Source organism: Budorcas taxicolor, chromosome 3, assembly GCF_023091745.1.
Source record: "Budorcas taxicolor isolate Tak-1 chromosome 3, Takin1.1, whole genome shotgun sequence".
Taxonomy (NCBI): Eukaryota; Metazoa; Chordata; class Mammalia; order Artiodactyla; family Bovidae; genus Budorcas; species Budorcas taxicolor.
Genome location: NC_068912.1, coordinates 43,390,331 through 43,418,149, shown reverse-complemented (window position 1 = coordinate 43,418,149; position 27,819 = coordinate 43,390,331). Strand labels below are relative to the sequence as shown.

The following is a 27,819-nucleotide window of genomic DNA, read 5'->3' as shown; positions in this document are numbered from 1 at the left end:
ATAATTACCCATTAATCTTCTCTCTCCCCTGATTCAAATTCCTTCTCAGGATATGGAGTACGGAACAGACTGTAATTTCTTAGTCTATCCTTTTTAGCTGAAGACCAAGAAAGTATAAAAATAAAATTAAAAGGCAATGGATTTCTGAATGTAAGACAATGTCAGTGACTGGTACATTTCAAGTACCTTCCTCACATTGAAGCAAGGTTGTAAGAGTGACATTTCTCCCAATAAAACACTAAAACATTACCAAAATTCTAAAAGTTTATCCACTTTAAACAAAAACTTTCAATGGCCTTATAGGTTACAAAACTATAATTGGACATTTTAAGATTAGCTTATAATTTTCACTTTTAAAAGACATTACTTTATACAAATAAGACATTTACAGATGATAATAGCTACAGAACAACAGACTCCTGGATATCTTAAAAGGTAAATATAATTGCACTTACTTTATAAAATAATTTGCTTTATTGTGGGGAAATAGAAAATATATTTGCATATAAATTCCTTTCCCAAGTATAATGACACTCTCTAAGTTTCATTAAGAGTCAGTTTAAAATAAAATTTTAAAAAGAGAGAGAGAAAAAATAGGGCAAATACTGTATATGGCTGTCTCAGTAATATTCACTGTGTTGTTCCTGCCAGTTTCAGTCCATGGACACAAAGGCCTCAGCACCATATTAGGAAGTCATACTGTGACCTATAAAATGTGACAGCCCTGGGAGACCTAGTACACCATTACTCCTTTGCAGTAAAAGCCTAACAGAATAGTTGATCCCCTTTGTGCCTCGGAACCATAATCATACGTTACAAGTCATTTACAATACAAACTGCAGTGAGGAACGTGTGCTGCACAGCTGGGCTCTACGCGTTCTTTGGAAGCTCAGAAAGTTCAAGGATGTCTGATCAATCTTCATTTCAGATCTAGTAGCATAAAAGCTGGGTTTTCTAAGTAGGATTTCCACAAATTAGAGAAGCGTGACACGGTAGCGCCATCGATAATTCTGTGATCAGCTGACCAGCTCACGTTCATTATCTGGGCCTTACAGACTTCCCCTTTCTCATTAAATCGGGGAAGGGCCTATAAATAAGGAAAATAACAAAGAGTCAGCCTTCACTTGCACAAAGTAAGCTCTAGCAATAGTAATACTGAAAGATTAGGCAAATCTCCCTCCCTATAACAGAGAAGAAGTGGGCATCCCAAGTAACTTTTGAAAATGCTGACTCCTACCTTTCCCATCTTTGTGAGTGTGTGCTTCAAGCTTTCAGTTTCTCCAAAGGATTTCCTGTCCCCCGTATAATTTCTATATGTAAGGTAAATTTCATTTCAGATTTCTCAATTATTTAACAGCTATTTACCGAGTACCTACTATGTACCAGGTACTTTCTAGACTCTGGGGAAAAAGCAATGAATAAAACAAATAACAATCCTCACCCTCCTGGAGCGAACATTTTATTATATAGTGTTAAATAGCGAAAAGTGCAAAGGAAAGAAGTAAAGCACTTTGGAACAGAGACAGAGATTGTAGGCAGGAGGTGGGAACAGGGGAGAAGGTGCATGTTTTTTTTTTTTTTTTTGACAGGCAGGCAGGGAAAGCTTCACTAGGAAGGTGTCCTCACTGTAGGCAGGGGGGAGCTAGCCATCTCGACACCTGGAAAGACAGAAGGGAAGCTTGGCTGGAGCACTGGAGGACCAGCAGAATCAGCAAGGCAGCTGCAGTGGAAGGGCTGGGTGAGAGAAGGGAGGTGAGGTCACAGAGGGAACAGGCTGAAAGTGAGGCATGTTGTAACGACAACAGTGATGGTTCCCAGTCTGTCTTTGATTTTTTAAAAAACAGATTAAAAAAAACCCTAATTCATTGTAAGTATTTTAAAATATATATATATTAAAATGAATTACTAAAATAAATATAAAGGTATACAAAATACAAGACCCACTTTTTATTGATAGGTTCATTAGACATAAAACCACTCTGTCGAAAGGCAGTGATTTTTTTTTAATGCCAGGCTATCTACCAGCTAATACAGACTTCTGTGATGGCTGCATACCTCATGGAATATTTAAAATTAAATATTAAAGCTGGAATGTTTAAAAGCTTTCCATCTTTGTCCCATTTTAACATTACCTAATGAGCAGACAACTTTCTGAAAAAAACTGGAGATCATTCTTTCCTGGTCAGTTATTCTTGGCTGTAGTGATGATTAATCCCTGGAAATTTGACCCATTCCCAAATCACAACTAAAGAAGTGATCTGTTTTTGTAAGTAGCTTGTTATTCTTGATAATGTAAGTCTCCACACCTTATTGTTGAAACTGGCATGCTCCATTGAAATAAACCTAAAAAGATGCCTAAGACCCACACTGGTGACTTCCTTGGTGGTCCAGCGGTTAAGACTCTGAGCTTCCAATGCAGGTAGTGCGGGTTTGATCTGGTCAGGGAACTAAGATCTCATATGCTGCATACCACAGCCAAAAAAAGAAAGACCCACATTGGAAGAATTCTCCAAAAATAAGCCTATCTTTCCATTGTGATTTGTCAGTGTAACTCTAACATTCCTGAGAAAAATATATAAGAATCTCATGGGCAGAAATACTGTCCATTTATATATTCATGCCTATCATCTGAATTTACTAAAAATGAATCAAATTAATTTATAACCATTCTGCCTTTTCTACCTAAGCTAATAAACTTCTTACTGTATTTTATTCGGGGAGAAAGGGGAGAGCTGGCAATGAAAATTTCTAAGCCCTACCCTCTTTCTGTAATCAGTGGTGGTTTAGTCGCCAAGTCGTACCTGACTCTTGCCACCCCATGGACTGCAGCCTGCCAGGCTCCTCTGTCCATGGGATTCTCCAGGCAGGAACACTGGAGTGGGTTGCCATTCCTTTCTCCAAGGGATTTTCCTAACCCAGGAATTGAACCCGGGTCTCCTGCATTGCATGCAGATTCTTTGCCTACCATCTTTCTGTAATTATCTCTTCATAGCCTGGATATGACAGTCACGGCCTGACATGGGTCCCCCTCACACGGAGTGGCACCAGCCTAAGGCCATGCAGGCCACTGCAGCTACGTTCCCTTCACTTTGGAGTGAGGCGAGAAGCCTCTGGAAGTTTCTGAGCACAAGGGCCAGTCACTGAAAGGGGACGACTTCAGGAGGAGCATGTGTGAGGATGGGTGGTAAGGGAAGAAGCAGGAAACTGGAGATGCTTTACTTGACTTCGAAGCAGGAAAGATGAGTTTGGCATTCAAAGGAGAGATCTGGTCTGGAGACCTAAACTTGGAAGCCATCAGCATCTAAATGGTATTTAAAGCCACTGAGACTGGATCAGACAAAGAAAAGGGCCGGAACTGAGCCCAGGGGTACTCCAGTGTTTAGAAATTGGGAGATGAGGAGGTACGGGCAAAGGAGACTCAGAGAGAACAGGCACTAGACAGGGAGAAAACAGACCGGCAAGGTTTTCCTCATGTCACAATGAAAAAGGTTTTCCAAGGAGGTGGTATTGATCAACTTAAGTGTAGCTAACAGGTCAAGAAAGATAAGGACTGGGAACTGAGAAATGTGGAGGATTTCATGTTTTAAGACTATTTAGTGACAGTTTAAAACTTACAATGAAAACAGAAAATAGCAAAGGAGAGATGACACAAAGGGAGAAAAAAATGAAATATTATTTGTCCCTACCCAACAAAGATTAGCAGCTCTATTAAGTCGCTATGAACATTTATCCTCTAAGAGATATACTTCATAGCCTGAGAAAACCTTGGGTAAGATGATTCTGAAAAAAATACATCTCACACAGATCACTGTACACCAATGTTCATAGCAGCATTATTCACAATTGCTGAAAAAATGGAAACAGCCCAAATATTCACCAGAGATGAACAGATTAACAAAATGTAGTATATGCACACAGAATTTCAGTTTGGGATGATAAAACTTAGCTCATGTGAATGTGAATGTAACTACTGCTGCGACCATATACTTAAAAATGATTAAAATGGTAAACTTTGTTATGTATAGCTTACCACAAGAATATATCTATGTGTATAGTTCAGAAGAAAACAAATCACTTTCAGAGGAGATGGGAAAACAAAACTTTGTCAAATAGGTATGATGGCTTGTTTATAAACTGAAAAAGGTCAGAAATTAGTGAGAAACAAATGCTGAATTCTTGCTGGAGGGAGAATGAGTGACTGAAGTTATCCCTTAGAGAAACTCCTGATTTGGATGGAACAGTGTCATGCATGTGTTCTTATTTTTTTCTCCCCATCTCCTCTGTGTGCCAGAGGGGAAAACAGAGCTAGAACAGGGAGCAACTTAGCAGCCAAAGTACCACCTGCTAGAAAACAAATCAAAGGCTGAGCGCAAATTTCTGCGAATGTTTTGGATGCCGACATGAAAGTAATAAACTCATGAAAAACAAGTCTAAGAGATGCTCCATGTGGAAGCATTACAAATACAGAGAAGAAAGGTTCTTCTAAAAACATGGAGATCAAAATCAAGGTTAATGTAGTGACAATGACATTTAATAATGGAGGTACTGAAATGGAATCTATGAGCTTATTTCTTTAACTCTGGTGGTTCTCAACCCTGAGTTAATGGGGATGCCCAAGCCCGAGGCCCCCAAATTCTGGTGCAGTTGGTACAGGGTAAGCTTGGGCAGTTTTTTCACGCCCTCCAGATGATTCTAATGTGCAACCAGGGTTAAGAATCACTGCAATTCTTACTCTAAGTCAGTCTCCTATAACAGGGCCATAGTTCACTCATGCTAGAACCACCTCTGTTCTTGTTTAATATGTAAGTTTTGGAGGCTCCGTCCCCAAGGCCAAGAAGTCTGCATTCTTAACTAGCATTCCAGTGATTCTTGAACAGAGCAAAGTTTGAGAAAATTGCTCTCAGTGGTGTCTCACCATTATAAATAAAAATTTGGATTGGCTTACTGTTATTCTTTGGCATTCTGAAATTAAGATATTTTGATAGACTCAGACTGGCTACATTTGTGATTACTCATAAACCCACACATTTGTGCCTGGCATAATCCACAGTGATTGATCCATACAGAAATGATCCAGATCACGAGTACTCTACAGAGTAGTGTAGGCCTAGTTCTTCTGAAGAAATAACTGGCTTATTAAGCCCAATGCCATACTTGAACCTACAAAGTGAGGGGCGAAAACCTCAGAAATAGTTACTCTTTGTTTTCACTCTCTCAATTTGCTTAAACTCTTTTGTCAACTATTTAATAAACATACCTTAATTGTTCCCAGGGCCCCAATTGCCACTTCAGGTGGAAGTATCACTGGTTTGGCATAAGTACCACCAATCTAAAAAAAAGAGAAAAAGTAAGATAGGGAAATTAAGCTTTTGAGGAACAAATGGCAAATGAAAGTTTCTATTTTTAACTGAGCATATGATCAAAATTCTTAAGTTATGGTTTATGTACTGGAACACTGCTGTTACTCACTGATCCAATGTTGGAAAGAGTGAATGTTCCTCCGATAAGGTCATTGGTGCTGAGCTGACCCGCAGAGCCCAATTTCTGGAGGCGGTTCAATTCAGTGGCGATCTCAAATACGGAACGGACCTGAACATTTTTCACATTAGGTACAATCAAGCCCTGCTCTGTATCCATCGCTATTCCAATGTTATGAGAAGCCTAAAAACAAGCAAACAATTATATAGTAGCCCTTTCACAGGCGCACAGAAAAGAAAGGCTCAACCCTCACTGCCTTATGGACTTAACTACCAAAACCTATTTTCACTAGATTGATGGTAATTTTTAAAAACTTTTCATTTATTTTTATTTATTCATTTTTGGCTGTGTTAGATCTTCACTGGTACACGCAGGCTTTCTCTAGTTGCAGTGAGCATGGGAGCTACTCTCTAGTAGTGGTTAAATGGGTTTCTCATTGTGGTGGCTTCTCTTGTTGACCCCACAGGCTCTAGGGCACGTGGGCTTCAGCAGTTGTTGCTAGTAGGCTCTGGAACGTGAGCTCGAGAGTTGTGATGCACGGGCTTGAATTGTCCCGTGGCATGTGCAATCAGGGATTGAACCCATGTCCCCTGCATTGGTTCATTGATTTTCAAAACTAAATGAAAAGCTTTTAAAAATTACCATCAATCTAGTTTTTAGGTGGATTCTTATCCATTGGACCACCAGGGAAGTCCAGTGATGGCTTAAAAGGAATGATTTTTAAAGGTTTTTTTGAAAAAGATAACCTAGGGCAACAGATTATTTTCATACATTGTTAGTGGAAGTGTAAGCTGGCATAGACTTCCGGGAGAACATTTAACATTAGGTACCAACATTTACAAAAATGTGTGCTAAGGGGATAAATGCAGAAGTATGTAGAGATGCACAGAGATGTTGAGTCAGATTATTTCTAAGACGGAGAAACTGCACACGATCAAAATGTTTGTCAGTAAGTCACTGGCTAAACAGATGATAAGGCTGTATTTACTGACATACAATGATGTCTAAAACATATTATATGGAAAAGAAAATAGTTAAAATTTTAGCTAAAAAACTATAATATTACATATATATTATATATAGAATTCCATATATTTTTTAACTGAATAAAAATAAAATCCTAGACAGACATACATCTCAGCATAAACAGTTATCTTAGGGTCACAGGACTGAAGGTGAATATCAATATTTTCTGGTTTGAATTATTTGCAACAAGTATATACTTAATGAGAAAACTGTATTAATCATATGGAAAGATTTTAGATTCAACCCCCCTCCCCCAGAATATAAACCTCACTTCTTGGTTGTATATTTCTAAGAATAATAATAAGTAAGAGCCAGCATCCTCTAAACAGTTCTCAGTCTTCATAAACTTTGACTCCAAACAGAAGAGTTCACTCAACGGAATTTAAACTTTCATTAATTTGCTCATTTAAATTGGTCTTGCTTTTTAAAACTGCAGGAATTCCACTTCAAGCTCTCTACTGTTTGAGGGGAGTGTGTGTAGTGTGAAAAATGTAACCCACTGCCTCACAGCTGTGTATTTCCAATACTCTAACCAGAAAACCAAAAGGGGTTAAAAATGGAAATCTGTATATCTGAAGAGTGTTGTTAATTATTAACCTACAAGCACATTTGCACTTTTATTTAAACAAAATATTTTCACAACACATAGCCAACCTTGTATGTTATGTTCTGGCAGTTTTCATCCACAGAAGCATTAAGAATAGGAAACTGTAGTAATCCCAAAGAAGCAGCCTGTTTAAGAGGGAGAAAATGCAACATTAACACTTCTAACTCTGAAAGGATGGGTAGGAGATTTGAAGTGTTAAGAGGTGAAGGATGGAGGGAGAGAACTCTTCTGTAAATTGAGTTTAATCTCAAGTCTACAGGTACCAGGCATATTACTCCTAACTTATCGTCCAGAAATGTGGAATTAGGTTACCCTTATCAATTAAGAATAAAAGATAAAGTAGTCAAGGTAGCTTGTACATGCTAAGGAGATTTTCAAAATAACTATGAAGATTGACCAAAACACTAAAAGAAAAGTCTAAATTCTCGTGTTTTCCTCATTTACATGTAGAGTGTTAAGATTTCCATGAGAAGAAAACCTCCAGTTCAAAGAAACATTTTGAATTAAAACCCAAAAAAGCAGTTAATTATTTCCCTGTGTAGAAAGAACAAGTGACAAGGATTTGAGAAGCTAGTGTTGTAGCTGGTGTACCTGGCCAAGAGAAGGGCAGAGCTGATGCAAACACTGACTTTAGAGCTCATCTCCCCAAATTGATGGCATTTGTGTCTTCCCACTCTGTCTTTCCCTGCTTTAATCTCTCTCCTTTTTTCTCTTCTGTCCATATTCAGATTTCCCTGTCTCCAAAATGTTCTCTATAGCTGTTTCTCTGCCCATTCGGGATATAATCAAAGTCAGACATCGCATTTGGTTGTCATGCCTTGCAATCAGTTTAAAAACTAAAAAAATAAAAATGCTTAAAATTGACGGTAAAAAGAATTCTTTCCCCCACTACCTTCATCTTGTCCAATTAACGGTCCGTTATATGCATTGTGTTGTGTTATTTTTGTGGGTGGGTGGTCTTGACCGAAAAAAAGAAATCATATCCCTGAGCTGGAAAGTTAAGGAGTTTTATAAAGCATTTGATTTGATAACTATAACTTTAATCTTCTTTATCTAAAACAATACATTCAGTTCAGTCAGTTCAGTCACTCAGTCATGTCCAACTCTTTGTGACCCCATGGACTGCAGCACGCCAGGCTTCCCTGTCCATCACCAACTCCCGGAGCTTGCTCAAACTCATGTCCATTGAGTTGGTGATGCCATCTAACCATCTTATCCTCTGTTGTCCCCTTCTCTTCCTGCCTTCAATCTTTCCCAGCATCAGGGTCTTTTCCAATGAGTTGGTTCTTTGCATCAGGTGGCCAAAGTACTGGAGTTTCAGCTTCAGCATCAGTCCTTTCAATGAATATTCCGGACTGATTTCCTTTAGGATGGACTGGTTGGATCTCTTTCCAGTCCAAGGGACTCTCAAGAGTCTTTTCCAACACCACAGTTCAAAATAGTCCAACTCTCACATCCATACATGACCACTGGAAAAACCGTAGCTTTGACTAGACAGACCTTTGTTGGTAATGTCTCTGATTTTTAATATGTTGTCTAGGTTGGTCATAACTTTTCTTCCAAGGAGCAAATGTCTTTTAATTTCATGGCTGCAGTCACCATCTGCAGTGATTTTGGAGCCCCCCAAAATAGTATCTCTCAGTTTTCTTTGTTTCCTCATCTACTTGCCATGAAGTGATGGAACCAGATGCCATATCTTAGTTTTCTTAATGTTGAGTTTTAAACCAACTTTTCACTCTCCTCTTTCACTTTCATCAAGAGGCTCTTTAGTTCTTCTTCACTTATACATTACAAAGAGTATTTTCAGTACAATCCAAATTTTGTAAAAGGAAAAACAAGGTATGTGTCCACAGATATGAGGTCATTTTTCCCCTGAACAATACTTTAACCGTCATTTGTATCCATGCCGTCTGCCTTAACATATTTTTTCAGGTTCTCCTCTTCCTCAATTTCTTTCATTCCCCAAACCCAACTAACAGCAACCAAGCTTCAACCTCAGCAATACTTTATTTAGTAAGTTCTGGTTGACCTTTTCTTCTCTCTTGGTGTGGGAGGCTGAATCAAAAGCCCCAATCTTGTGCGCCTCCGTATACAAATCCTTTGGCAGTGCTCTTGCAAGCTGATTCTGAGCTAAGTTATATGACTCGTTTTGGTCAGTGAATTAAAAACAAACTAGGTGCAGTGCAGCTTGGGGAAAGTGCTTACATTTTGCTTCCTCTCTTCATCTGTCAGTACTGAGCCCATGTGTAGGCTGATATACTGGGCAGATAGGAGAGACATGGGAAGAGAAATGAGTGAAGCTCACTGAGGTCATCCTACAGCAGCTGGCCCCTTAGGCAACCTACTAGCTGTCTGTAGACATATCAGTGGGCTCTGCCAAGATCAGCAGACTGGCTGTGCTCATGAGAAATAATAAGTGAAGATTGTAGACTACAGAGAAATAGACTATAGATCCATGAGAAATAATAAATGGCTAACTGTTTCAAACCATCAAATCTGAGGGTGGTTTGTCATTCAGCAATAGACACACTTGGCTTTTAGTGACTTCTTGGTTCTGCTATCATCAAACCACTCACCCCACTCACCATCTGCCACTGCCTAGGCAACTCAACTTCTATCTACCTCTTAAACACTGATGGAAAACCCTGAGCCTTCTTTTCTTCTCCTTTGCACATAATTTGAGGATCTCATCCACGAGTTTCAACGGCTGTGCCTCCTCAGAGCTGTAATATAGCCTAGATCCCTCATTATTGGCACCTACTACATCTCATGTTTATAGAGCATCTCTTTCCTCGTTAGGGTAGTTGTTAAAAAGATGGAGATACAGGAGAACAGCTTCTGTCTTACAAGACTCAGCATCAGTGAAGAGACAGTGGAGGATAAATACTTTCAATACACTGAGGTAAGCTGCAATGAGAAACAAAAGGCTTGTTTAACTCAGACTATGATAACCACCAGCTTTTGTAGGAGGCTACACTGGAACAAAATTTGGTGTTTAGGATGTACACACATTTGATCAAGGGAGGAGGCAGTACTTCAGGTAGAGTTGTATATTCCAGGAGCTACACATAGCTTAATCTGACTACAGCAGGTGGGGGGTGACTGAGAGAGAAGACATGAAAAGTGGGCAGCAAAGGCTCACAGAAATATTCTATTATGCCATAATAAGGCATTTACAAACCATCCTGAAAGGGAACCACTGAAAAGAACCAGGGGCTAATACAGTAATTTCATTTATAGGGGAACAGTCTTGGTGCAGTGTGCAAAGCGCTTGTGGGAAGCTGCACTGGAGTTAGAGACAACAGTACACACTCTTTTTTAGAAAAATGGACCAGAATGAAAACTTAGCTTCTCCACTTGTTAGAAATCAGTCCTTGACAAGTTTGTCAACTTCTCTGAGTGACAATTTCCTTAAATGGAAAGAGGGAATAGCAATTATTTACACATTAGCATTATTCTGATGGTTAAAAGAGATCATACATACAGCATGCTTCGTACAGAATTGGGCAGAAGGCAGCTGCTTCCTAAATAGTGGTTAGTGAGCTGTGCAAGCTCAGCTGATGGTCTTATTCTTTTTATACTGGTCCCAAGGTCCTAGAAATGATTCCTAAAAGCCTCATATGTTCATAGAAAAGTGAAAAATCAATCCTGAATCTCACTTTTGTTCAAATCAGGATTTTGCTGGCATGATCCTTTCTGAATTAAAGGCTTTACCTACCTGGCAGGACAATCCCGACCTAGTTCAACGAGATAAGTAGATAAAAATCTGACACAAAAAATTTCAATTTTATAAACTTCTGTGAAACAAAGAGAGTATATCTGTACATTTTTCTAACTATGTGGTATCATGAGAATATTACTTTTATTCAAACCCATAGTTAACACACTGCATATTTGCAAAACAAAATTTATATATCTAACTCAAGCCTTGCTAGAAATGAATGAAATCTTACTTTTAAGAAGAAGGGCATAAAGGAAAGTTTAATTCCACGAGCAAAAGCAATGGGTTTTAATTCTTCTCGTAGCTTCACCAGTTCAGTAAGGTCAACCTCATCACAATATCCAAGATGAGGTATCTTCAGGGCTGCAGACATGGTCTTGACCATTGCTTTGTGAAAGCCTAGAAAAAACACACATATTTGTTTTTGTTCTTAAAAACTTTGATCCCTTCAACAACTATAATAGAAGGTTCTCAAATGTCACTTCAGTTCTGTCAGTTCAGTTCAGTCACTCAGTCGTGTCCGACTCTTTGCGACCCCATGAATTCCAGCACGCCAGGCCTCCCTGTCCATCTCCATCTCCCGGAGTTCACTCAAACTCACATCCATCGAGTCGGTGATGCCATTCAGCCATCTCATCCTCTGTCGTCCCCTTCTCTCCTGCCCCCAATCCCTCCCAGCATCAGGGTCTTTCCCAATGAGTCATCTCTTCGCATGAGGTGGCCAAAGTACTGGAGTTTCAGCTTTAGCATCAGTCCTTCCAAAGAACACCCAGGGCTGATCTCCTTTAGAATGGACTGGTTGGATCTCCTTGCAGTTCAAGGGACTCTCAAGGGTCTTCTCCAACACCACAGTTCAAAAGCATCAATTCTTTGATGCTCAGCCTTCTTCACAGTCCAACTCTCACATCCATACGTGACCACTGGAAAAACCACAGCCTTGACTGGACGGACCTTTGTTGACAAAGTAATGTCTCTGCTTTTGAATATGATGTCTAGGTTGGTCACAGAGAAGGCAATGGGACCCCACTCCAGTACTCTTCACTGGAAAATCCCATGGATGGAGGAGCCTGGAAGGCTGCAGTTCATGGGGTGGCTGAGGGTCGGACATGACTGAGCGACTTCACTTTCACTTTTCACTTTCCTGCATTGGAGAAGGAAATGGCAACCGACTCCAGTGTTCTTGCCTGGAGAATCCCAGGGATGGAGGAGCCTGGTGTGCTGCCGTCTATGGGGTCGCACAGAGTCAGACACAACTGAAGCAACTTAGCAGCAGCAGCAACAGCAGGCTGGTCATAACTTTCCTGCCAAGGAGTAAGCGTCTTTTAATTTCATGGCTGCAATCATCATCTGCAGTGATTTTAGAGCCCCCCAAAATAGCCTGACACTATTTCCCCATCTATTTCCCATGAAGTGATGGGACCGGATGCCATGATCTTCGTTTTCTGAATGTTGAGCTTTAAGCCAACTTTTTCACTCTCCTCTTCCACTTTCATCAAGAGGCTTTTTAATTCTTCTTCACTTTCTGCCATAAGGGTGGTGTCATCTGCATATCTGAGGTTATTGATATTTCTCCCGGCAATCTTGATTCCAGCTTGTGCTTCTTCCAGCCCAGCATTTCTCATGATGTACTCTGTATATAAGTTAAATAAGCAGAATGACAATATACAGCCTTGACGTACTTCTTTTCCTATTTGGAACCAGTCTGTTGTTCCAGGTCCAGTTCTAACTGTTGCTTCCTGACCCGCATACAGATTTCTCAAGAGGCAGGTCAGGTGGTCTGGTATTCCCATCTCTTTCAGAATTTTCCACAGTTTATTGTGACTCACACAGTCAAAGGCTTTGGCATAGTCAATAAAGCAGAAATAGATGTTTTTTCTGGAACTCTCTTGCTTTTTCCATGATCCAGCGAATGTTGGCAATTTGATCTCTGGTTCCTCTGCCTTTTCTAAAACCAGCTTGAACATCTGGAAGTTCACAGTTCACGTATTGCTGAAGCCTGGCTTGAAGAATTTTGAGCATTAGTTTACTAGCATGTGAGATGAGTGCAATTGTGCGGTAGTTTGAGCATTCTTTGGCATTGCCTTTCTTAGGAATTGGAATGAAAACAGACCTTTTCCAGTCCTGTGACCACTGCTGAGTTTTCCAAATTTGCTGGCATATTGAGTGCAGCACTTTCACAGCATCATCTTTCAGGATTTGAAAGAGCTCAACTGAATTCCATCACCTCCACTAGCTTTCTTCACAGTGATGCTTTCTAAGGCCCACTTGACTCACATTCCCGGATGTCTGGCTCTAGGTGAGTGATCACACCATCATGATTATCTGGGTCATGAAGATCTTTTTGGTACAGTTCTTATATGTATTCCTGCCACCTCTTCTTAATATCTTCTGCTTCTTTTAGGTTCATACCATTTCTGTCCTTTATTGAGCCCATCTTTGCATGAAATGTTCCCTTGGTATCTCTAATTTTCATGAAGAGATCTCTAGTCTTTCCCATTCTGTTTTTTTCCTCTATTTCTTTGCATTGATCACTGAGGAAGGCTTTTTTATCTCTCCTTGCTATTCTTTGGAACTCTGCATTCAGATGCTTATATCTTTCCTTTTCTCCTTTGCTTTTCACTTCTCTTCTTTTCACAGCTATTTGTAAGGCCTCCCCAAACAGCCATTTTGCTTTTTTGCATTTCTTTTCCATGGGGATGATCTTAATCACTGTCTCCTGTACAATGTCACGAACCTCCATCCATAGTTCATCAGGCACTCTGTCTATCAGATCTAGTCCCTTATATCTATTTCTCACTTCCACTGTATAATCATAAGGGATTTGATTTAAGTCATACCTGAATGGTCCAGTGGCTTTCCGTACTTTCTTCAATTTAAGTCTGAATTTGGCAATAAGGAATTCATGATCTGAGCCACAGTCAGCTCCCAGTCTTGTTTTTGCTGACTGTATAGAGCTTCTCTATCTTTGGCTGCAAAGAATATAATCAATCTGATTTCGGTGTTGACCATCTGGTGATGTCCATGTGTAGAGTCTTCTCTTGTGTTTTTGGAAGAGGGTGTTTGCTATGACCAGTGTGTTCTCTTGCCCAAACTCTATTAGCCTTTGCCCTGCTTCACCTGTTACTGCAGGTGTTTCTTGACTTCCTACTTTTGCATTCCAGTCTCCTATAATCTTTTTTGGGTGTTAGTTCTAAAAGGTCTTGTAGGTCTTCATAGAAGACCTTCAGCTTCTTCAGCATTATGGTTGGGGCATAGGCTTGGATTACCATGATATTGAATGGTTTGCCTTGGAAACAAACAGAGATCATTCTCTCGTTTTTGAGATTGCATCCAACTACTGCATTTTGGACTCTTTTGTTGACCATGATGGCTACTCCATTTCTTCTCAGGGATTCCTGCCCACAGTAGTAGATGTAATGGTCATCTGAGTTAAATTCACCCATTCCAGTCCATTTTAGTTTGCTGATTCCTAGAATGTCGATGTTCACTCTTGCCATCTCCTGTTTGACCACTTCCAATTTGCCTTGATTCATGGACCTAACATTCCAGGTTCCTGTGCAATATTGCTCTTTACAGCATCAGACTTTACTTCTATCACCAGTCACATCCACAACTGGGTATTGTTTTTGCTTTGGCTCCATCCTTTCATTCTTTCTGGAGTTATTTCTCCATTGATCTCCAGTAGCATACTGGGCACTTACCGACCTGGGGAGTTCCTCTTTCAGTATCCTATCATTTTGCTTTTTCATACCATTCATGGGGTACTCTCAATTAAACTCTTTCTCTTGGGCCTACCATCTTCATTACATATATTACATAGCTTGAAAGCCACTAATTTCAATGCTGAAGCATCGACTGTAGCACAACACCAGTGTCAAGTGTAATATGTAACAGGTGAGTGTTGCTAAGTCACTTCAGTCACGTCTGACTCTTTGCAACTCTATGGACTGCAGACTGCCAGGATCCTCTGTTCATGGGATTCTCCAGGCAAGAATGCTGGAGTGTGTTGCCATTCCCTCCTCCAGGGGATCTTCTCTACCCAGGGATTCAACCTGTGTCTCTTGTGTCTCCTGCACTGGCAGATTCTTTGCCAATAGCACCACCCGGAAAGCCCAATAGCATAGGTAACTGCTTTCCCAGCTGTAGTGTATAAAAAATTCAAAAGGATGCAAGCCACGTATTTACACAGTGGCTTTCTTGCAAAGTCACTTTTGGAAGTTAATCATCCTAATAATTTGTACATAAATCAGAAGTACTTGTTTTGAAATCTAACCAAAAATAATAAATATTTAAAATATCCCGAACAAGTCTTCAAACAGAAAAATTATCTCCAATATCATTGCAGATGGTGACTGCAGCCATGAAATTAAAAGAAGCTTGCTCCTTGAAAGAAAAGCTATGACCAACCTAGACAGCATAAAAAGCAGAGACATTACTTTGCCGACAAAGGTCTGTGTCGTCAAAGCTATGGTTTTTCCAGTGGTCATGTATGGATGTGACAGTTGGACTATAAAGAAAGCTGAGCGCCGAAGAACTGATGCTTTTGAACTGTGGTGTTGGAGAAGACTCTTGAGAGTCCTTTGGACTGCAAGGAGATCAAACCAATCATTCCTAAAGGAAATCAGTCCTGAATATTCATTAGGAGGACTGATACTGAAGCTCAACACTTGGGTCACCTGATGCGAAGAACTGACTCATTGGAAAAGACCCTGATGCTGGGAAAGATTAAAGGCCCCGAGGAGAAGGGGAGGACAGAGGATGAGATGGTTGGATGGCACCACCTATTCAAAGGACATGAGTTTGAGCAAGCTCCAGGAGTTGGTGATGGATCGGGAAGCCTGGCACATGCTGCAGTCCATGGGGTTGCAAAGAGTCGGACACAACTGTGCGACTGAACTGAACTGAGCAAGTCTTAAAACAGAGAAATTATCTGTAGGCAAGTTTATATGCTAAGAAACCTGCCAACATATTACTCCTCGAAAATTATCAGTATATATTAAAGCTTTTCCTAGAAAAATTATAATTTCATAATGCTGGAGCAACTTCCCCCCAAATAAATGGCATTATTCCTTTACATTACTGTTATTATTACCTTTCATGGGTTCGGTTCTGTCTTTGCCTGTGAACACTGGGGGCTTTGATATTGGAATAGGAATAGTTCTGTCTTTTGGTTTTGGTGGAGGTGGCATAATTTCAGCTTTTGGTGAAGGAGGTAGTATAGCTCCTGTTTGCTTTTCCAGATAGTTGAGAATATCTTCTTTAAGTATTCTGCCATCTTTTCCTGAGCCAATAACTTCACTCAGCTTAATCTAAAAAAAGGGACACCTTTTTAATGCTAAAAATAAAACTACCTAAAAATAAATAAATCCATCATATGGTCTCTAAGTGGAATTAAATGAGCTGAAGGTAAAGTATCTCTGACCAATAAATTAGTATAAGGAAATAACATTTTCTTTATCCTAACAGAACAGTATAAACTATAACATTTTCATCATCTCAATAGAATACTATAAAGTACAGCTACATACTGTTCATTTACCCATGTAGTAACAATGTAATATCTACACTGTATATAGCTACTTTTGAAAATATATTTTTAAACAACTATTTCTAAATGTCTTGCATAATTCTTATTGGATTTTTTTTCCCTTTTCCTGAAGACTACATACGAAGAACTGAGCATTTAAAGAAGAGTTAAACACTGTAACAAATGCAGACCAATGTTTCTGACCCTGGCTACCAGTATACAATAATGACTAAAATAATCATCCAACAAAAGCTCTCTGTAACAGCTACACTCTGCTATATTTAAAATGGACAATCAACAAAGACCTAATACACAGCTCAGAGAACTCTGCTCAATGATATGTGGAAGCCTGGATGGGAGGGAGTCTGGGGGAGAATGAATACAGGTATATGTGAGGCTGACTCCCTTTGCTGTCCACCTGTATCTACCACAACATCATTAATTGGCCATACTCCAATATAAAATAAAAAGTTTAAAACAAAAACTCTGTCAATTAGTTTTTTCCTGATGGTTGTTTTAGAAAGATCAGTACAAAGCACTGAAATGACACAGGGAAGCTACATCATACATTTCTGTGGGTAGTCCTTCTATATGATTTTTTTAAATGGTAAAATGTTTACAGCTTTCAAAGCAATATAAAAGATCATTATTTCATCTAATACCTTAACAATCTAGTATTCCATAATACCATTTCTATTTCTCTATTTCAACAAATCATCTTCATATCTGAACACATTTAATGGCTAATAAATTTTCATTAAAGGTACAGAACATAATTTTCCTAAGCAGTTCCCTGATTTTGACCACATATGTGCCTTCTAGTTTCTGACTATATAAAACGCTGGGAAGAGTATATCCTAGATGACCTTCCCCAGTGGTAGGATAACTAGCTGAAGAGATATCAACATTTTAATGACTCTTACTATATATTCCCAAAATGTAAACATTTTTTCCCACTGTAACTAAACTACTTCTCTCAAAAAGAGTCAAACAAAAACCCGGCACTGTGGGGCATAGTGGAAAGAACTCAGGCTTTGGAACCAGCAAGATCTGTGCTCACATCCCCAGCTGAGCTACTTATTTGATTGTAGGCAACCCAATCAACTTCTCTTTCCTTTCTCATCTCATCAGAAAGCGGATAATCCAGACCAGCTTGCAGGGTTACTGTGAGGATTAGCTGTAATGTTATGTATGGCATCTGGCTCAGAAGTGCTCAAACGATGGAGGGAACAATTGTTGAGGCAGTATTAATCATTGAGAGCACCGGTTTTAGAGTCATGGAGATTCACTTTGGAATCCCAGTTCTATTATTGTGTTAGCTATGTGACCTTGGACCAGTTATTTGACTTCTCCAAGTCTTACAAAAGTCTGTTATTTCACAGAGTTGTGAAGATTAAAAATAAGATGACATATAAATTATTAGCACAATGCCCAGGACCCATCTTGCTTTGAAGATTAAGCATCAATGACGGGCAAGTAAGAGGGAACACAAAAGACCAGCCTCTATGACTAAAGTCAATACTATGGTGTTTTCCATCTCCCTGGGATCCAGCAGATCCTTGAGAACATATCCATGCCTGGACCATTTCCCATCCATTCCCTGCACTGCTTCCATTCTTCCTAGTAAAGATGATCACTCTTTCAATTCATTAATCACATGTTCCCAAACACCTGTCTCAAGCTATGCTTCTAGGGTACCTGATCTAAGACTCTGGAATTTACAAGTATTCAATAATCAGTAGCCCCAACTTTCATTAGGCTCTCAGAAAAAAAAAAAAAAAAACCCACACTTCTCACTTAATATGAATAAGTTCACAATTTTCTTCTCATTTCTCATAAGGACTAACGTTTTAGTAACTTGAGCTGTGTTTCCTTTAATCCCAACTTGAGCCAACTCATTATGGAATATCTGGGCAATTCTTCATAGATACACATGGAGACCTTCTATGGGATCTCACACTTAAATATTAAGAAAACTTACATTGTTTTCCATTGCAAGGCGACGAACTGCAGGAGTTGCCAGTGTTTTCTGGCCCTTTATCTCTTGGTGTATGTGTTCATCATGGGACACAGCAGGGGTTTCAACAACATCTTCTTCTGAATCTGGAAACAAGATGTTATTACTGTTTAGCAGAAAATATTAAAACAGCCTTGTTGTTCAGTCCTTAAGTTGTGTCCGACCCTTTGCAAACCCATGGACTGCAGCATGCCAGCATGTCCTTCACTATCTCCCTGAGTTTGCTCAAACTCATGTCTATCAAATCAGTGATGCCATTCAACATCTCATCCTCTGTTGCCCCCTTTTCCTCTTGTCCTCAATCTTTCCCAGCATCTGGGTCTTTTCCAATGAATCAGTTCTTCACATCAGGTAGCCAAAGTATTAGAGCTTCAGCTTCAGCATCAGTCCTTCCAATGAATATTCAGGATTGATTTCCTTTAGGATTGACTGGTTGGATCTCCTTGCAGTCCAAGGGACCCTCAAGAGTCTTCTCTAACACCACAGTTTAAAAGCATCAATTCTTGAGCACTCAGCCTTCTTTATGGTCCATCTCTCACATCCATACATGACTACTGGAAAAACCATGGCTTTGACTAGACAGACCTTTGTTGGCAAAGCGACATCTCTGCTTTTTAATACACTGTCTAGGTTTGTCATTTTAGTTGCTCAGTCGTGCCCGACTCTTTGTGACCCCGTGGACTGCAGCCTACCAGGCTCCTCTGTCCATGAGATTTTCCAGGCAAGGATACTGGTGTGGGTTGCCATTTCCTTGTCCAGGGGATCTTCCCAACCCAGAGATCGAACCCAGGTCTCCTGCACTGCAGGCAGATTCTTTACCAACTGAGCTACAAGGGAAGCCCAGGTTTGTCATACCTTTTCTTATAAAGAGCAAGTGTCTTTTAATTTCATGGTTGCAGTCACCACCTGCAGTGATTTTGGAGCGTAGTGCCTCATAATATATAAATAAATTCCATTTAAAGTATATAGGCAAAACCCATGATAGATGAGCTACTTCAGAATGGAAAAACACAACTTTAAAATAGAAAAACAAACAAGGGAACTAGAGTGAGTGAGAGGGGTGTACTAGTACCAGGTACTGTTTAATGACTATGATTATCTTCTATTCACATCACTTCTGTTAAAATTATGTAGCAGCTACAAGTTTAAAAATGAGTTTCTTTCATAAATTTTAAAACACATGTAAACATTTTCTTAATAAATTTCTCATATTCGTATATAGGTACACTATATATATATTTGTATATATACATACATATGTATATATGGCATGAATTAATAATCAAATGTGAGGTAAATGATATGAATCATGTAAAATCTGAGAATCTTAAATGTTTTCCTAAGATAATTTAGCATTTAAATTTTTTTCTCTGCTTTGAATGTAACAAAGAATGCTGTGGAAGTTTTTATTTTCATGGCTAGTACTAATTTGGTAGTTTTGTTCTCTGCTAATACTAATTTGGTAGTTTTGTTCTCTGCTAATACTAATTTGGTAGTTTGGAAAACTCAGCAGGGGCCACAGGACTGGAAAAGGTCAGTTTTCATTCCAATCCCAAAGAAAGGCAATGCAAAAGAATGCTCAAACTACCGCACAACTGCAGTCACCTCACATGCTAGTAAAGTAATGCTCAAAATTCTCCAAGCAAGGCTTCAGCAATACGTGAACCATGAACTCCCTGATATTCAAGCTGGTTTTAGAAAAGGCAGAGGAACCAGAGATCAAATTGCCAACATTCGCTGGATCATGGAAAAAGCAAGAGAGTTCCAGAAAAACATCTATTTCTGCTTTATTGATTATGCCAAAGCCTCTGACTGTGTGGATCACAATAAACTGTGGAAAATTCTGAAAGAGATGGGAATACCAGACCACCTGACCTGCCTCTTGAGAAATCTGTATGCAGGTCAGGAAGCAACAGTTAGAACTGGACATGGAACAACAGGCTGGTTCCAAATAGGAAAAGGAGTACGTCAAGGCTGTATATTGTCACCCTGCTTAGTTAACTTATATGCAGAGTATATCATGAGAAACGCTGGACTGGAAGAAACACAAGCTGGAATCAAGATTGCCAGGAGAAATATCAATAACCTCAGATATGCAGATGACACCACCCTTATGGCAGAAAGTGAAGAGGAACTAAAGAGCCTCTTGATAAGAGTGAAAGAGGAGAGCGAAAAAGTTGGCTTAAAGCTCAACATTCAGAAAACGAAGATCATGGCATCTGGTCCCATCACTTCATGGGAAATAGATGGGGAAACAGTGGAAACAGTGTCAGACTTTGTTTTTTGGGGCTCCAAAATCACTGCAGATGGTGACTGCAGCCATGAAATTAAAAGACGCTTACTCCTTGGAAGAAAAGTTATGACCAACCTAGATAGTATATTCAAAAGCAGAGACATTACTTTGCTGACTAAGGTCCGTCTAGTCAAGGCTATGGTTTTTCCTGTGGTCATGTATGGATGTGAGAGTTGGACTGTGAAGAAGGTTGAGCGCCGAAGAATTGATGCTTTTGAACTGTGGTGTTGGGGAAGACTCTTGAGAGTCCCTTGGACTGCAAGGAGATCCAGCCAGTCCATTCTGAAGGAGATCAACCCTGGGATTTCTTCGGAAGGAATGATGCTAAAGCTGAAGCTCCAGTATTTTGGCCACCTCATGTGAAGAGTTGACTCATTGGAAAAGACTCTGATGCTGGGAGGGGTTGGGGGCAGGAGGAGAAGGGGACGACAGAGGATGAGATGGCTGGATGGCATCACGGACTCGATGGACGTGAGTCTGAGTGAACTCCGGGAGTTGGTGATGGACAGGGAGGCCTGGTGTGCTGCGATTCGTGGGATCGCAAAGAGTCGGACACGACTGAGCGACTGAGCGTCTGAACTGAACTGACCTGATTCTCTTACTCTAGAGTAGTGATAAAAGAAAAATAATCTTGGGCTATTAGCATGCAGTTTTGCAATCAAAAAAGGTTTTGAGAACATTTAATTGTCAAGGTTGGATGCTAGAAAGTCAATACTGAGTACAGCAGAATCTCTGTGGGAATAAGGAAATTAGAGACAGCCTCTGAACACCAGCAGGCAACTGAGTTATCTTTGACATTCAATTCTAAGCAAATAAATTTCCACTGCAACTGTGGAAAGACATTCTGTTCATTCACCCCCCTCACTAATCTATGAACTGGCCCACTGGAGCTCTCAAAGTTCCCCATACAGGTAAGGAAGAGAAAAGAGAAACAAACAAAAGCTTTGTATTGAACATGAAGGGTAGTAGAAAATGTGACTGCTGGAATTCAGGACGTACTGCCCCAAAATATGCCACTCTGGTTGGTTTGAGCTGCATGCAACTAGAAAACATCAAATGCAAGGAGAGGTAAACTCTGAGCTCTCATTTACCTGAAGGCATCCAAAAGGAACTCAGCTGTCATAAGCTCCCTCCCCAGAAGAGAGTCTGGCTTCTAGAGAAGATTGACTCTTATCACAGAAGAGACTAGAAATTCGTAACACAGACAGACAAACTTTTGTCACAAACTATCTTCAGTCAGTCAGTTCAGTCGCTCAGTTGTGTCCTACTCTTTGCAATCCCATGGACTGCAGCACGCCGGGCTTCCCTGTCCATCACCAACTCCCGGAGTTTACTCAAACTCATGTCCATCGAGTCAGTGATGCCATCCAACCATGATCAAACTATCATGTGAGTGAAAGTGAAGTCGCTCAGCTGTGCCCGACTCTTTGCGACCCCATGGACAGTGGCCTGCACCAAGCTCTGCCGTCCATGGGATTTTCCAGGCAAGAGTACTGGAGTGGGTTGCCATTTCCTTCTCCAGGGAATCTTCCCGATCCAGGGATCAAACCCAGGTCTCCCGCATTGTAGACAGACGCTTTACCGTCTGAGCCACCATACCTCTCACATATTCTACGAAGAGCCCGTTTATCTTTCCTAAAAATGGTTTACTCTCCCTTAAGAGGCTTCCTTCCCTCCTACTCTTTTACTTTAACTCTAAAACACTGTATTGTCCTGGCAAACATCTTTAATACTATAAACTCTAAATGACACCTAACTTGTATTGTTACCTCACAATGTACGAACAGACATGTTAGAAATGTAGTGCCAGTATTCCAGGTGCAGAATGGAACTGATATTCCATCTCTGAAAACAATTTTCAGTGTAAGAAAGTGCTTTGGAACATGGGTTTTAGAATTAAACAGAGCTGGGGTCAAATCATAGCTCTACCAATTACCAGCCATGGGGCCATGGGCAACTTAAACCTCCATGTGTCTCAATGTTGCATGCATCTGTATGATTTAATGAGTTTATATATATATATATATATATATGGCACATAAGCACAGAAAAAGCATTCAATCAATGATAGATGTTCATGTTAAAAGGTGAATGCAACATAATGGCAGAAGTGAAGAAGTGAACTGAAGTTGCTCAGTTGTGTCCAACTCTTTGTGACCCCATGGACTGTAGCCTACCAGGCTCCTCAGTCCATGGAATTTTCTGGGTAAGAGTACTGGAGTGGGTTGCCATTTCCATCTCCAAATGACAGAACAGTACCAGTTTAACATAGTATTCTGCTACCTCTTCTGTCCCCCTCTCTCTTCCACATGGTGGCAAGAAGCCTCAATTAAAGCTTATTAGGTACAGAAACTTGCCAATTGTTTGATGGTCAAGCATTTTGGCAACTTAATCTTGTATATAGAGCTGCAGGAAGAGAACACCTGAAACAGCTGCCAAGTAGCCTCAACATAAAACCCATGCACCTGCTTCAGAGAAAAGGCATTTAAACTCTCGGTTGGAGCCTATTTTCTTTTCTTGGCATACGTGTCTTAACAGATTTGTTTACCTGTGTTCCCAGAAACTTAGGAAGGATTATAATGGCCTGTCACAATGACAATGCTAAAAGATATGCTGAAAATCAAAAATCAGATGAAGAACTGTGTTTTTGTTTTTCCCAGAACAATGAATGTTTATTGACATATAGCTTTGCATAATCAAAAAAAAAAATGATTTTAGGTTATACTAATATATTCACTTTGCTGCTGCTGTTAAGTCGCTTCAGTCGTGTCTGACTCTGTGTGACCCCATAGACGGCAGCCCACCAGGCTCCCTGTCCCTGGGATTCTCCAGGCAAGAACACTGGAGTGGGTTGCCATTTCCTTCTCCAATGCATGAAAGTGAAAAGTGAAAGTGAAGTTGCTCAGTCGTGTCCAACTCTTAGCAAACCCATGGACTGCAGCCTACCAGGCTCCTTCGTCCGTGGGATTTTCCAGGCAAGAGTACTGGAGTGGGGTGCCAGTGCTTTAAGAAAGAGCAAAATACGTAGGATTTTAAAAACTAGAACTAAGGAGTCCCATTAAATGAATTGTTTTGAAAAGTTTGTGTTCAAAAAGTTTTAGTTGTTTAGAGAAGTGAGGAGTAATCTTACCTTTTAAAATAGAGGTTAGAGAAAGCCAAGTTAGCTATAAGGAGAACTCACAGCAATAGTCTAAAAATTGAGTTTAAAGTAGATGGCACACTGAGGCATGAATCAGCTTTGATATAATCTTGATAATATTAAGTAACTAAATCATCAATTTGTAATTGTAAAGAGTATATGCTTTTTAAATATCATAGATACAAGTTGGCATAAGTGAGTCTAGTGAGGTCTCTTTAAGTAGACGTCTGTCTACAGCCAAAGAACTCATAAATAGGACTTGGAGGTCACAGATATATTTTTCCTGATCAAAATTATCATGATACCCCAATCTTAAAAAGCAGGTTAAAACACCATGTTACAAACGACAGTACCATAGAATATTACTTAAACAAGCATTATGACAGGATTTTGTGTCCAATATTACTACCAAGATTTCTACCCTTGATCCGTTGCACTCTAGATGTAATTATTTTCTACTTGTAAAATGTACAAAATATATCTTATACTCCTAAAAAACTTCTCATTAGGTAATTTTCTTACTCATAGTATAACTGGTTTTCTTGGCACTAAAACAGGGAATAATACAAACAAATTCAGTATTACTATAATTGTTTTTTTGACTGTGCTGGGTTCTAGCTGTGGCATGTGGGATCTAGTTCCCCAAACAGGGAGTACACTTGGGCCCCCTGCATTGGGAGCATGAAGTCTTTGCAACTGGACCCCCAGGGAATATCTTACTATAAATTCTTGTTTAAGACAAGGTACACGGAATATTTAGAAACCTTTTCCATTTCCAGAGTTTAAAAAGAGGCATATATAAATTTATTAAAAAACAATCCACTATTCTATAGGCTTGCTTATTTGATATATAAGATTATGCTTCATAGTTATTCTTATAATAAAAGATTTAATACAAATTATAAAAATATAAATATAAAAGCAAAAAAGTACACACACAAAATAAAACTAGCATGCAAGACAATTATTCAGAATGCACTATGAATAGCAAATGAAATAGTTAGCAATGATCATTTTTCTATGAGGAAAATTACCAGATAATTTTTACTCTCGCAATCTATCCAATCCCGTTGTTTTTACAAATAACACACTGCACATACAAAAAATATAAAATTTGTTGAGTGTTGAAATACATATATATCCATAACCATCACTGCAATCAAGACAATGGATGTATCTATCACCCCTCAGAATTTCCTTATATTCCTTAATAATTCTTCCTTCCCAAACCTTCCCCCCTCCCTACTCTATCAGCAGGCAACCACCAATTGGTTTGCTGTCATTATAGATTAGTCTGGATTTTCTAAAATTTTATTAATCTCCAAAATATATAAGCAACTCATACAGCTCAATATAAAAAAACAACCCAATCAAGAAATGGGCAGAAGACCTAAACAGCTATTTCTCCAGAGACATACAGATGGCCAACACACACATGTAAAGATGCTCAACATCACTCGTTATTAGAGAAAATACAAATCAAAGCTACAGTGAGATTTCACCTCATACCGGTTAGAATGGCCATCATCAAAAAAATCTATAAACAATAAATGCTGGAGAGGATGTGGAGAAAAGAGAACCCTCTTGTGTTGTTGGTGGGAATGTAAATTGATATAATCATTATGGACAACAATATGGAGGTTTCTTATTAACTAAAATTAAAACTACCATATGACCCAGAAATCCCACTACTGGGCATATACCATAATTCAAAAAGACACATGTCTCCCAGCATTCATTGCAACACTATTTACAACAGCCTGGACATGGAAGCAGCCTAAATGTCTCTCAACAGATGAATGGATAAACAAGATATGGTACACGTATACAATGAAATAATATTATTCAGTCATAAAAAGGATCAAGTTTGGGTAATTCATAGTGATGTGGATGAACCTAGAGTTTGTCATATGGAGTGAATAAGTCAGAAAGAGAAAACTAAATACCATATGCTAATGCATATATATGGAATCTAGAAAAATGGTACTGATGAACCTATTTGCAGGGCAGGAATCTAGGTGCAGATGTAGAGGAGACTTGTGGACACAGAGGAGGAAGGAGAAGGACGGAAGAATCGAGAAGCTATCATTGATATATGTATACACCATCTTGTGTAACACAGCTAGCCAGTGCGAAGCTACTATATAGCACAAGGAACTCAGCTTGGTAATCTCTGATGATGACCTAAAGGGGAAGGATGGGGGTGGAGGGATGAGAGGGAGGGGATATATGTTCACATATAGCTAATTTACTTCATGGTACAGCAGAAACTAACACAACATTGTAAAACAATTATACTCCAATTAAAAACTAAATTAATGTACATAGAATCATATAGCATGTTCTCTTTATTTCTGGTTTCTCTGACTTAGAATAATTTTTCAAGATTCATCCATGTCATACAGGAAATTAATTTCTGTAAAAAAGTTATTTAGAAAAAACATACCCATTGCCTGAAAAAGTTTTTGATTTTATAATTTGCTATATCAAGACTTACTAAGTTGGATTTCACTGGGGATACCAAAAGAAACTTTAAAAATAAAAGCAAACAATAAAACCCCCCCTCAAATCCCAATTGCTCACTTGTTCATACACAGTCAGCCCTGGGAATCCATAGGCTCTGGATTCATGGATTCAACCAAATGTTGATTGAAAATACATAGAAAAAAAATTCCAGACAGTTCCAAAGAGCAAGTCTGAATTTGCTGAATGCCAGCAACTATTTACACAGTCTTTACACTGTATTAGGTATTATAAGTAATCTAGAGATGATTTAAAATATAGGCTATATGCAAATACTACATCATTTCATATAAGGGAGATAGGCATCTGCAGATTTTGGTATCTGTGTGTGTATGTGTCCTGAACCAATCCTTTGCAAATACCAAGAGACTACTATAATCTGCTTTTGTGGATGGCAGAGATAGATACCTAACCTGGTCTACAGCACCTGATTGGTTATTCTAACTTACTGACATCCACAGTAATGTTTAGCATTTTTGCTTGTTTCAGTTTATGTCAAGAATATAATTCTTTCCTTTCAAGGTCTTAACTGAATGATTAAAAAATATATATATTATCCTGTTGACACATCAAAATAATTCTGTACTTATTTCAGGTAATTAAAAAAAAATTATTTGCTTATTTCTGGCTGTGTTGGGTCTTCGCTGCTATGCACGCTTTTCTCTAGTTGCAGCAGCCGGGAGCCACTCTCTAGCTGCGGTGTGCGGGTTTCTCAGTGCAGTGGCTTCTCTTGTTGCTGAGCACAGGCTCAACAGTTGTGGTGCATGAGGCTAGTTGCTCCACAGCACGTGGCATCTTTCCAGATCAGGGATTGAACCCGTGCCTCCTGCACTGGCAGGTGGATTCTTTACCGCTGAGACAACAGGGAAGCCCCTATTTCAGGTAATTTTTAAAGATAAAGTCTTTCTCATTTTTAATATTCCTAAATCATGCCTTTCAATAGAAATCTGAAATCAAGACTATAGGAAACACCCCTAGTACCCAGATTATGGTCTCTTATTCACTGCACATTAAAAGAACAAGAGCTCCTGAAGGAAGAGATGATTCCGGGTCTAGGCAGGAAAAGTACAAGATGATGCCAAAAGCAAGGAAGTTTTTGAAAATTAACAGGGTCGTGTTAAAAGAACACACAGCAACCACCTTGAAATGGTCATCACTATTAATAATTAGAAATCAAATAAATAATAAGAAAGCTTCAAGAAGTTTTGAAGGTAACATGTTATAGTGGAAAACATTCTGGACAAAAACTCAGGACATCTGAGGTCTAAGTTTGGCTTTATGATTTCCATGGGCAAATCACCCAACGATGAATAAGAATAAATAAAATATTAAGCATGAAACATAAACTGTGAGTGTGCCTGTGACATTAGTTACATTATTGTACAGACTGAAGGACTAAGAGTCAGCCAACCACTGTGGTTCAGACTCCTTCTAAACTTTCCAACTTCACTATACTGAAAGGTCTTCATCTCAGCACTTCCAGAGAGA

General features: G+C 39.4%; 1 protein-coding gene across 1 annotated transcript in view; it reads right to left on the bottom strand.

Moving 5' to 3' along the window:
- Positions 1-537: 537 nt before the first annotated feature.
- The window catches only part of DBT (dihydrolipoamide branched chain transacylase E2), a 40,976-nt gene continuing 13,694 nt past the window's right edge, over positions 538-27,819 (bottom strand). Inside the window, exons 5-11 of the mRNA XM_052637541.1 lie at positions 18,341-18,462; positions 15,925-16,141; positions 11,065-11,231; positions 7,159-7,236; positions 5,470-5,661; positions 5,258-5,329; positions 538-1,087 (exon numbers count right to left, since the gene is read on the bottom strand). Coding sequence (XP_052493501.1) covers positions 920-1,087; positions 5,258-5,329; positions 5,470-5,661; positions 7,159-7,236; positions 11,065-11,231; positions 15,925-16,141; positions 18,341-18,462 — 1,016 coding nt within the window. The 3' untranslated portion in view covers positions 538-919. The remainder of the gene's footprint in view (positions 1,088-5,257; positions 5,330-5,469; positions 5,662-7,158; positions 7,237-11,064; positions 11,232-15,924; positions 16,142-18,340; positions 18,463-27,819) is intronic.